Source organism: Rhinolophus ferrumequinum, chromosome 21 (genome assembly GCF_004115265.2).
Source record: "Rhinolophus ferrumequinum isolate MPI-CBG mRhiFer1 chromosome 21, mRhiFer1_v1.p, whole genome shotgun sequence".
NCBI classification, from domain to species: domain Eukaryota; kingdom Metazoa; phylum Chordata; class Mammalia; order Chiroptera; family Rhinolophidae; genus Rhinolophus; species Rhinolophus ferrumequinum.
The window spans coordinates 23,693,907-23,706,240 of record NC_046304.1 but is presented as its reverse complement, the minus strand read 5'-3'; the positions used below and the strand labels follow the sequence as shown (position 1 = coordinate 23,706,240).

Here is a 12,334-nt window from a genome sequence, read left to right as displayed (position 1 = left end):
CGCGGTACAAAAGAGGAAGCAGCAGAGGACAGGTCTATTTTCCTTCTTCCTGAGTCAACACTGGATTATTTATGGCAATGTCCCTGCTGGAAGTGTCCTTGCCTTTGGCTCTTCCCCTTTGGACTCTCTGTATTCATGTGCATCCCTACCAGAGGGGAAAACCCGGCCAGGAGGCGACACCTACAAGAGCCCACTGTCCTAGTGACTGACGGTCATACAGAGAGGGGCGAAAAGGCTGGAATTAATGTTTAAAATCCAGTTGAAAAAGTGATCCACAGGGTTTCCATTCTTCCGTTTTTTTTCATCTGTTCCTATGACCACAGTCACCAAGAACTGACTCTATCACGTTACTCCTGTGAGTTGCAGAAAAGTTGGCTCTTGCTCTGGCCAGATCCCCTCTGATGGACTTGTGGGGTCTGACTGGGAGAATTGACTCTTCTTACCTTCGCAGTAAAGCCGGCGCAAAGACATGGGGAGGTGTGGCTGGGAGCCTAGTGGAATAAGTAGAAAATCCCAAGGAGACAGGTGCCAGGGGTTCTTGGTAGAACCATGGCAGAGCAAGTGTCAGAGACAGAAATACGAGACTCTGGGCAGTGATAAAATAGTTTTAATGGGAGGCTTTCTGAAAGGACTTATTCTTGTGCTATCAAACAGCCAGTTTCCCTGCTTTGGGGTTTCTTGGGGGTACCCTGGCTGAACCCCTAACCCCACCAGAAGGTAAGATGTTTCTCTGACACAACGTTCAGCCCCTCCACAGATCCAGAGGTGTGTCTTAACATCAGGAGACTGGTATTAACTGGCAGTCAGTCCAAAATATACAGTGTCCTTGTATGTGTCCAGGCGTGAGGGAGGGGGCAAGGGCTTCACTTCTGACTTAGGAAGTTTCTCCACGGGGGAAGAGAAAGGGGCAAATCACTTTGAAAATTCAACTCTGACCTTTACAAAGAAAACACTTTAGTATTATATACAGGGCAGAGGGGCAAGGGAGTGGAGGGGAAATTGCACTTAATTACAGTCGTTTATAGTTTACACCCATTGGACGAATTTACTTCTTTAAAAGAAATCTCAAGATCACTTGGGATGGGGGTGAGGGAGGGTGTTTGCTGATATTTACACTGTTTTGGCTCAGTTCAATAGCACACGTCCTCCTCTCCTCGTTTCAGTAACAGATTCAAGTTTTCACATCAGTTTGTTCGATGAAAGAGCATAATGTAGGCTTTCTCTCTTCCTCTTCCGTGGTTTCTTGTCTCCCACCTCTGGGATGGATGGGCGGACTTGACATCTTGGGAGAGGCATCATGACAATACTGCATAGAAGGGAAGCTGGGCTTCAGGCTGCGCCTCCTGAGAACGGATTGTCCGAGGTGCCAGCAGGATGTCAGGTAAGCAGGGACCTCTTGCAGGTGCGTGTCAGGTCACTGGGCTCTTCCATGACAGCTGCCCGGAGGGTGATGGTGTGGAAAATAGAATCTTTGTTGCTGTGCACAAAGTAAGTGATGTGTGGGTATCACCAGGCTTGGAGAGGACACTGCAGAGAGAGAGGAGAGAGCTCAGCTGTGTGCATTTGGCAGGCACATGGGCCGTTAGTTTGGCTTCTCCAGGGGAGCTGAGACCCAACTCAGCCAGCAAAGAGCTGGAGGTGGAGGGCTGGGGACCTAATGCCTGCTCAGTTCTGCCGTGTAGGTCCTGAAGCACACTCCCTTTAGCCAAACCTGCCAGTCGGCTTTTCCAGCCACTTCAGAAGAGAGGTGAATTGCTGCAGGCCTTGAAATAGTCTTAACGCACTGACCTTTACCAGGAGGTTGGGCTCCCCTTTCTGTGAGAGTGGTGTTTATAAAGTGCTCAGTGTGGTTGCAACAGCAGCTGGATGGGGAGCTCTTGCCTCTCATGGAAGTAAGGGCGTCTTCCTAAGTAAGACCTCTAACAGCAGGGACCCCAAGACCACTGCTTTCCAAAACTAATAGATCTATGAGTACCAGAGATCCCAACAAAATTCTGATTCAGTGGGCCTGGGGTAGGCCGAAGAATCTGCATTTCTGATTAGCTCCCAGGCTGTGCCAATCCTACTGATCTACTTTGAGCAACAAAGCCATAAAGCACGAGAGCATGGGAAATTGCAAAGTGCTTTCTAAGCTTGGTTACTATCAGGACAAGACACTTGGAGGATTGGGGAAAAGATCCAAGGGCTGAAGGCCTCTGATGCCAGACTCCCCATGGGAGACCCCAGAATGGATGGGGAAAGCCTCTGAGAGGAGCCACATCCCCACCATGGGCAGTCTTCTTTCCAGAACCCTGGGCCTCACCCATTTCAACAGTCATGGGACAATCATTCCTCTCCTTTTCCTTCCAGGGTCTCTTTTTGTTCCCCCCTGTCTCCTCTTTCCCTTTCATTTTTGTTGGCATCTCAGGGGAAGGTTCTGCCTTTTGGCTTAGTGGCTTATTCTCTCAAGATTCCCTTTCAAACTCTCTCTCACACACACACACACACACACACACACACGCACGCACGCACGCACTCACCTACCACTACCACTGCAGGCCTGTTATCTCATTATTATCTCATTAATCAGTACTCCCAACCATAACCTTATATGAGGATGCCATGCTGTCCATTCTATAGATTAGGAAAACGGTTCAAAGAGAGGTGGCGAATTATCCAAGGTTTCAGAGCTCGGAGAGGGTGGAGCCAGATTCAAACCAGTTCAGCGTGCTCTCCCTACCTGTGTTCTTTCTAGAATGCTCTGAAGGCCAGGAAACTTCTACTGGCTTTGTGCTCTTGGTCAAGTTACAACCTCTGGGGCTCAGTTTCTTTACCTCTGAGACCAAGTTACTGAGGGATTAGATAGGCTGATACACGTGCAGTACTCAGAATGGTGCTTGGCAGGAATAACTGTTCTCATTAACACTGCCGCCGCCTGCACAGGAGGATGTCCTACCACGCTGTAATCGAGTGCCCTTCAGAGTGGGATGGAGCTGTGCATTCGTGGGAAGAGGCAGGTTTCGGACCCTTTTAAATTCTTGAGGCCCTGCTCACGGTCCTCTGATGCCCTTTGCGTCCTCTTCCTCCCTCCACCCACCCCCATTCTTGAGTCTCTTTACTTCCCACTATCAGCCTTTTCCCAATTTTCAGATTTCAGATGGAGGAGAGAGAAAATGGCCTGTGACCTTGCAGGTTTCAATAGAAGAGCAAACAAGAAGGGCAGATAAGGAGACGCCAGCAAGATCCTATGACCTGTCATTAGGGATGGGCTTCCCAGCTATCAAATGTTTGCTCACATAATAAAATGGTGGCAGAGCCCTGAATGTTGTCAAAGGAACTAGAGTTATTTGCCCCCTTCAGAATCTAAACACAAACATCTGATAAGGGGTACACTGTGGTCCCTTAGAATCGAGGCCCAGCACACGCAGCCCCATGGGGGGCCTTGCCCAGAGGACCTCTGAAAGGGCACCTCCGTCTGAAAGGTGTGTTGTCTGTGGCAATTGTTAAGGATGTCCTCATTCCAAGAGGATTTGTTACATAATGGTAATAGCTAACATTTATTGAGGTCCTACTGTGTGCCGGGCACCATGCTAAGTAAGGGCTTTCCCCGTATCATCACATTGCATTCTTACATCAACCCTTTGAGGCAGGTAATTATCATTTACCCACTTAACACACTGAGTACCTTCTACATGCTTAGCATTTTTAAGGCACTGGGGGTGCAGCTGTGAACAAGACCTCAAAGAGTTTACATTCTAGAGAGGGGTTTAAACAATAAACAAGTAAAGAACCAAATGTGTGTGTGTGTGTGTGTGTGTGTGTGTGTGTGTGTGTGTGTGTGTGTGTACTTAAAATTTTAGGTGGAGATGAATACTGTAGAAAAATAAGCCTGGTGAGAGGGGTTAGGATGACTTGAGGGAAAAGAGAATAATTTAGGGAGGGTAATCAGGAGGGGCCTCTTTGAGGTGGTGACATTTGAGCTGAATGAAATGAGGGAGGGGGGGCAAGCATGGAAAGGTGCACATTAAAGACTGTTGGAGGCAGAAGATACCACAAATGCAGAAGACTTGCAGTGGGATCGCTTCAGCCTTGGTTCGGCTGGAGCCAAGGGAAAGAGGAGGTGAGAATGGCAGGGCTGGCAGTGATCTGAACACACAGGGCCTTGGAAGCCTTCATTTCAGTTTGGTTGCAATGAAAAGCCATTGGAGAGCTTTGACAGGGGACTAACATGACTGAGTCCCTTTTCAAAGAGATAATTCTGGCTGCTGTGTGATTAACAAACTGTACCTACCACAGTGGGGCAAGAGTGAAAGTCAGAGTGAGAAGTTAGGGGACACTGTAGGAGGTCAGTGAGAGACGAGGGACTGGACTGATTGGGGGGGGTGAGAAGTAGTCAGATTTAGGACACATTTTGAAGGATCCCCAGCAGAATTTATTGATGGACTGAATGTGGAGTGTGGAGAGAAGAATCAAGGAGCTTCTTAGATATCTCACCTGAACAACTAGTACCATTTTTGGAAATGGAGAAGCGCAAGGGAGGAGTAATTTGGGTAGGGAGATATAGGGGTAAAGGAAGAGTTCCTATTTTCGGCAGGTTCAATTTGAGAGGCTTGCCAGATATATTAGGCACGCCAAAGTTGCAATGAGTTTGTGAATTGCCACTCAGAGGAAAGGTCTGTACTGGAGACAGAATTATAGGATCCATCAGTGTGTACACTTGGCCCAAAGCCCTGAGATTGGAGGAGATCACCCAGGAGTGAACAGAGAAGAGAATGAGCCCTAGGGCCCTCCAACAAGTAAATGTTGGGAAGATGAGTTTCCTGTGAAAGAAATGAGTGCCTTAAGAGGAGAACCAGGAATGGGTAACGTCCCAACATCCAAGTGAGAAAATGGAAAGAGTGGTCAGCTGTGTCAGAGATAGAGACTGAAAAACGACCATTGGATTTGGCAACATGGAAATACTGGCGATCTGGACAAGAGAGGTTTCAGGGAAGTGTGAAGACAAAAGCCAGTCTGGAGTCTTCTCAAGAGAGAAGTGGGAGTAAGGAAGTGGAGACAGTGAGTATCGAGAACTATCATTATCAACTTAGATGAATTATGGCCCTATTAATTAAAAGTAATTTGTATAAGTCCAATTTTACAGATGAGGATATCTGAGGTCTAGAGAGATTATATGTAATTTGCCCAGGGTCTCACAACAGAAAAACATGTGTTTTTAACCACAAGGAAGATCACTTCCTTTTTGCCATCAGGGTAAGTCAAGTTTGACCCAGCTGCCCTAGACTGGGGATTTCGGGCCAAGCATTGAGCTAAGCGTTTTATAACATTTATTGCATTTAGTCCTTTCAAGGATCCCATGAAGGAAGAATCACTATCTTCATATTACAGGTGAGGAAACGGAATCTCAGACAGGCTAAGACTTTTTCCTGAGGTCACATAGATAGAAAGGGGAAGAATCTTGAGCCGGGTCAGCCTAACTCCCAAGCTAGTACTGTCAATCATTAGACAATACTGCCCACCGCCAGTGGAAAAGGTTGGGTGGGTGGGGAACAGCTGCAGGGAACTTAGGAGGAGGCTTCACACCTCCTTCTTGTCAGCACCCCTGACTAGTGACTGCTCTGGGGGCCCTCTCCTGACCTCTCTATAAACTAGGAAGTGAAGCAGTGGGTAGAGAAGTAGAGGAAACAGGAGTTGGCTCACAGCCTGCCCACACTTGTTCTAACCTGGTGCCTGCTGTGGTCTTGTTTCCAGACTGACGGGACATTGTTTTGCAGGAGCTCAGATGGTAACTCGCCAGCACCCGAGGCTGGAGGAGGAGGGGAAGGCCTAAGTCTGGAAAGGACTGCTGGCAGGAACTGCAGAAGGATTCCCAGTGACACAGTCCCGGCCTGAGGTTCCTGAAACATGATCCTCAAGACCCTGGGGCATGTCTAGCTTGACGAGAGGCAATCCTGGGATAAGACAGATACAAGTTCAAATTCTGGCTTTAGCCTTCTACCTGCATAATCTTGAGTCATTTTTATGGGTTCTTAGGAATGGATATTAGAAGGGATGAGTGTTGTTGAATGGATTTGGAATGAGAAGACCAAAGCCTGGAAGTCCAGTGCCAGATTTATCGTCTGTGTGAACTTGGCCAGATCCTTCCCCATCTTTGAACCTCAGTTGTTTGCTCTGTAAATCAGGCATAAAAATATCACCTTGCAGGACAGGTGAGAGTGTTAGCCAGGAAAGAGAAGATGGGAAAGCACCCGGAGTGCTGTTTGGAAAATGAGAGGCACTCAAAAAAATGCTAGTTCTGATTCATTCATTCATTCATTCATTCATATTTACTGAACACCTATGATAGCCCAAGTATTTAGTTAAGCACCAAGGGCTCGGGTGCGGTGAGAGACCCCTGAACTATTTGCTTTTTTCCTGGGAGATGTGTGGGAGGGCATCTGTGTGTCAGCAGGGACCTGGAGCTCAGGCACAAGAGGTAGGATGTGCTTCAGAGATGGTCCTAATTCTGAGAAATTTTTTGTCAGAACCTCCTTTGACCACATGTAGACAAAGCAATGAGTTAAATAATGAAGGAATCGATGGCTGATGTCTCCTAAAGGGTCCCAGAAAGGAGAAGGGACAGGAGAGAGTTACTACTTTGAGTACTGGACTATGTACCTGTCAGCCACTCTCTCTGGCACTTCAGCATTCTGAGATGGAGCTGGCATTTTCCTCATTCGAGATGAAGAAATTGTCTCACAGTGGTGAGTCAACTGCCCACACTCATGTGGCAGGGACGAAGGCTGGGATCAGCTCAGGAGTGTTGGCTCTTCCTAGCACTCCAGCATGCCTCTGAAGTAGCATTGTCCTGGCTGTGTCCCTGTGACTCGGTCATCGAGGACCAAGGTATATACCAAGGGCCTGTTCAATGCACACATCGGCATGTGAACAGTTCTGGAAGCCCCGTCTTGTGGGGTTTAACTGTTTAGGCCAGCCATCCCCCCAACATATCGGACTGAGGAATCCTCCTCTCCTCACACCACATGCCCCTGATTCTTAGCAATGGTCTTGAAATGCCTTTTGGAAAATAATACCTTAAAACAAAGGAAAAGCAGCATCGCCACCAGGTCTCTTTCGGAACTCACTTCTGACCCTTAGCCTTCGGAACAGAGTTTACACAAATTGTCTTCACCTTGGGTTCCTCCTGCTGTCAGGAGGCAGCACCTCTACACCCATTCTACTTCATTCTGCCTTTCCCGTTCCCTCTTCTCCAGGTTGTAGGAAGAAGGTTTCCTGATTGGAAGATAGGAAGTGGGCATCATGTTTACTCTTGTTCATGACCATTAAAGATTACAAGAGCAGCAATTACTAAGGGTATTTTAAAGATGGGTATTGCTTCAGTGGAAAGAGTACAGGATTTAGCGTCAAAAACCAAAGTCTAGAGGTCCAGCTCTAGAATTTATCACCTGTGTGACCTTAGGCAGGATGCTCTCCATCTCTGAGCCTTAGTTCTTTTCTTTGTACTTAGGAGGTTTTAATAAAAAGAAAATGAGATAACGTGCATGAGAAGTATAAACTGTAAAGTGCTACAGGAATAGTTTTATTCTTACTAAGTATAATCATCATCCTCATCATCCCATAAGTGAGTTTGTCCTGAAATGTCTGGGGACTTGGAGACAACGTCACGGGAGTTCTAGAGGGACATGCATGTGGCTTCAAGGTCGACTGGCCCCTCTGTCCAGTGGAGGGGAGAAACCATTTGGGGGCTGGTGCAGTGTCTCAGAGAGCATCTTGAAGTATTTTGATTAAGAGACCATTTCCTGAATTCAGAGGACTTGTTTCAACAAGCAAGCATCAAAGTCAACTTGGGAAAGACAGGAATAATTAATCACAGTCCTGTCTAGGGCTGACCAAGCGGCAGATGGATTGATAAACCTTTCAAAGGGGAAGGTATTCCCAAGCAGGGCTGCTGCGCCTGGCTGCCCCCCTGATTGAGATTTGTGAGCACAGATAAATGTTTTCCCTGCTCACTACAAAGAATGGGAAATCGCACGGGAGTCGAAGGGCAGGGCAACAGGGGGTGTCCTTTCATCTTCCATTGGGTGAGAGAAGACTGGCAAAGCAGGTCCCACACACCTCTCCCTTGCCCGCCCCCACCCACAATTCCAGAGCCCGGCTGCCTAGGCCGTGTGTGTACACGCACATGTGCATCCAAGACGTGCCAGGCATTTAATCTGCATGACCTCATCAGATCCTCAGAACAAGTAAATATTACGACTCTCATTTTAAAGATGAAGAAACAAAGGCTCAGGAAGGTCAAGGTCACCAAGTGTGGTACAACCAGGAATAGAACCCACCTGCTCTACGACACTGCAGATCCAGGAGGAGATGGGAGCAAAGGGAAGAGCAGAGAACCCTGAGCCAATGAAAGAACCTGCTTGGAAGCACGTGGCAGTGGATGAGGTGTGATTCACAGAGCTCAGATAGAAAAAGAACATCAACAAGACCAAACCCTGCTGAGCGCCTCTGACACGAAGTTCAAGGTAGTCGCCTACTTATCTAGTAATCAATAAAGGCCAAACAGTTCCCACACTGCATAGACCCCAGCTACTAAAAGGTCCTATTGTATTATTCTGGAATCGTCATCTGTGTTCAGACATCTTGTCCTGTTTTCTAACTCTCAGTGCCCCAAGACAGTCCAGCTGTCCAAGCTCAGCGATGAGCCTTGCTCTTGGTTTTCTTTATTACTCTATCACCTCTATGTGGTGGTGGGAATTAGTTATCAATTGAAACGGTGACTAAGCCTCTGGATTCCTCACTTTTAGTGTACCAGGGAGTCAATTCTAAGTTTCTTGATAAAATACCAAGTGTATGCAGGCCCCTGGACAGGCTAGGCTGTCTGCGGAGGGTCCCCGTGTGTTGGTAGAATTGGTCATTCTCTGGAGCTTACAGCCTTCTAGGTCCGGCATGAGTCCAGGGCTGGGGGAATTGGCCTCAGGACCCCTGACTTATCACTCACTTTCTCCATTGACTAACTTGTGGAAAATCCTTAGGGATCCCTCTTGCAAAGCATGAAACTCCACAGAGGGTTTGACTTCCTGAGCTCTCCTTGGAAATACCTTTTCCCTGAATCATTGACAAGCTACCGGGGAATACTCAATTGCAATGCCTACAGGCTCTGTGTGATCCAGTCTCCAAAGACTTATCGAACTTCAGTCCCCATTTAGTGCTCTTGTTGGGGACATAAGAGGAACAATAAGCCCCTTTAACCTGTGGTTCATCTTCTTTGCCCTGTGACCTCAGAGATTCCGTTGGCAAGTAACAGGGAGCCTCAGGAGGACCAGACTTGTGGCTGAGTCCATACCGGCCACACTCTCTGCACATCAATAGCCTTTGTCATTATCCCCCACCCCCCTTTCCCGTTGGCCGTACCTGTTTGCTGGAAGACATGTTGGTGAGCGTGCTGATGCTGCTCGTATCTGTGACCACCATCGCAGGACAAACCGGGAGGTGTGGGAATACTGGGGAGGCTCCTGCTTGTGTGTGTACACTACAGAGACAGAGTGAAAGCAAAATCAAGGCGCAGATCACAGGAGCGTATGCACATCCCACACCATCCCACGCCACAGCTCCTGTGTCCCCGGGCAGATAAAAGGGGTGGTGGTGGTGATGTTTGGGAAGAAGTGTTCGGTGGTAGAAAGAATGGCCATGTGTTTAAATCCTAGCTCCTTAACCAAGTTACTTAACCTTAGTCTCCTACCTATAGAATGGGAATAATATCTGTTATAGGATTAGAAGAGATCATGTTTAAAGCACTTTGTACCAAATAAATAAACAGCCATGCACAGTGCCTGGCATATAATGGTGGACAACACTTCTGTGGTGGAAGCACCTCTGTTCCCCTAACTTTCAATAAAGGGTTAGATGCCTGGGCGTCAACAAGTAATCCTTAGGTGTACGTGGTGCATCTGGCATTTTAAGTCCACAATTGTTCTAAAGTAGTTGGCAAACTCATAGGAAGGATATGGCCAGCACGTGCTTACCATTTCTGCCAGGACTCAAGTACCAGGTCTTAAGCTAGCAATTATAAGTTAATTAATCATTATAATTAGACATAGGTGTAATTAATTGTATAGGTGTAAATAATTCTGGGCTGTTGCAATTTGCACTAAAATGCTTTGTGACAGCATAGCCTTATGATACCCCAGAAACATGAAGGAGGATAGACAAAAGGAGACTGAATTCAAATAAAACTTCCGGGAGCATGTGACTTGTTTTTTAGTTTTTCTAGTATTTATCCACCAAGACTGGAACTTTTGGACTCACACTAGTTATCCATAATGTTTATGTAAATTCTAGGTCACATGACCAACGAATGAAAGCATGTGGATGCTTGGCCTTGAGGGAGGGACTAGCCTGTTCTACCAAAGAGTCCTCTAGTAGGGAACAGGGGTGAAGGCCACCTCCGCTTGTCCTTTCTGTGGGGGGAGGCTGGTTATTTCCTGCTCTGGGGCCACTTGGGCTGTCTCTTCATAGCCAGCCAGGCCAGCTGGGCCTCAGCAGGTGGCTGGCGATGGCTCTCGGACTGTCCCACCCTCCCAGGCCTGGCCACTGAGGAAGCCTGCCCAGGGGAGGGGGCGGGGGCAAGTGCGGAGCATAGTGTCAGGCCCTGACCTGAGAAGAAGGAAAGGAGGGGCATGTGGTCCCAGGCTGGGCTACAGGCTGTGGCAGATTTTTTAGAAGCCACGAAAATGTGATTGGAATGTGAGATGGTGCTCAGGAACCAGCTCCACAGGCCTGAGGGGGACTAGAGCCCTGAGGATAGGAGAAGGCTGCACTTGACCATCTCCCTCAGATCCGCAGCTCTGCCTGAGGCAGCCAGGGGAGAAACTAAAATCGTCTTCCCCATTCCTGCCTCCTCCTATTAAGGAGTCCCTTAATAAACAGTCACTTGGGTTTCTAGCACTCCTGATGCTTACCAAACACAGTTCATACCTAGTTTTATTTCATCTCCGTAATCACGCTACATGCATATTATTTCCATTTTATGGATGAAGAAGTTGAGGCTCAGAGTGGCTAAGTAACGTACTAACGGCTGCATAGCTGGTAAGTCTCAGAGCCAGGATTTAAATCTAGGTCTGTCTGACTCCAAGACTGCTAATCTATTCCAGAGACTTCTCTGATGTTCTTGTGGGACCATGCATGTAGCAGGGAAGCAATCTTATCCACGATTTCTCCCCAAATTAGTAGGCTTGGGGCTATACCCTAATCTGGCCAGAACACTGAGGGCCTGGGGCTTAGGATAGGGGTGGGGAGAGGTATAGGGGTAGGGAGTGGGAGGAAAATAAATGGTTGAAAGGTAGACTTAGGGTAGGGGTAGAAATTGGAGATGGGAAATAGCCTCTGTGTGTGGGGTGGAAACCCTAATAATCTTTGTCCAGGATGGCGTGTAGGTGGCATTTTCCATCTATATTCACGTTCATGATTAGAGATGTTTGGAGTGTATAAATTGGAGGCCATGGGGACTCTAGAAAATTCTTCAATTTCAGGGAAGGCAAACAAGATGCAAACTATTAGGTTAGTGCAAAAGTAATTGCGGCTTTTGCAATTTTTTTTAACCTTGTAAACCGTAATTACTTTTGCACCAACCTACTAAATGCCAACTCTCATCATTTGGTAATGGCTACTTGGAATTTTGGACTGAAAAGGCTAAGTTGAAGCTCACTGGGAAAGGTGCTGTGGTTGACAGGGAATACCGCCCATGGGTGCCGGGTGGAAAATTGTGGTACGGGTTCCACATACATGCCATCGCTGCTCTCTATCTCCAACTCTCTTTACTGGTAGGCCTCAACTATCCCCTTCAAACCTTCCCCCAGGGAGTCTTTGGGATAAAATAGAAGATTGCAAAAGGTACAGCACCACACAAGAGCTATGGCTGAGAAACTGTCTTGGCAGATCACAGGTAGGGAAAAGTGACCCAACCGATACACTTTGGAGAAAGTTCAGACCCAGAGAGGGAAGAGGATGGCTGCGGAGGGACCTGTGTGTCCCTCCCCAGCACGTCCATGTCCTTACTGTGTGAGTTCTGCAGCTGAGTCACAGCAGCCATGAAGGGCTGTTGGGCCATGTGGCTGCCTGGGCTCTGCTGCATGAGGGGCTGCTGGTGAGGGCTGTGCAGCTGCTGCGAGAACTGGACCGGCTGCAGGGCTGCCAGGCTGCCGGCCACACTGTTGATGACGGGGACGCTCTGGGCTTGGGAGGTGTTGAGGCCTGCGGGAGCAAGAGGGAGAGATCAGAGATGGCTTTGTGGACGAGGAGAGGTGAATGGATGGCCGTGGTCATCCCCTGAGCCCCTGCTATGTGCCAGGCACTGGGC

At 48.0% G+C, this 12,334-nt stretch overlaps 1 protein-coding gene across 1 annotated transcript in view; it reads right to left on the bottom strand.

Annotated features, from left to right (window-relative positions):
* Positions 1–1,506: 1,506 nt before the first annotated feature.
* Positions 1,507–12,334, bottom strand: part of HNF1B (HNF1 homeobox B) — a 49,752-nt gene continuing 38,924 nt past the window's right edge. Inside the window, 4 exon segments of the mRNA XM_033091504.1 lie at positions 1,507–1,527; positions 9,391–9,458; positions 9,461–9,508; positions 12,034–12,228. Of these exon segments, the coding sequence (XP_032947395.1) occupies positions 1,507–1,527; positions 9,391–9,458; positions 9,461–9,508; positions 12,034–12,228 (332 nt within the window).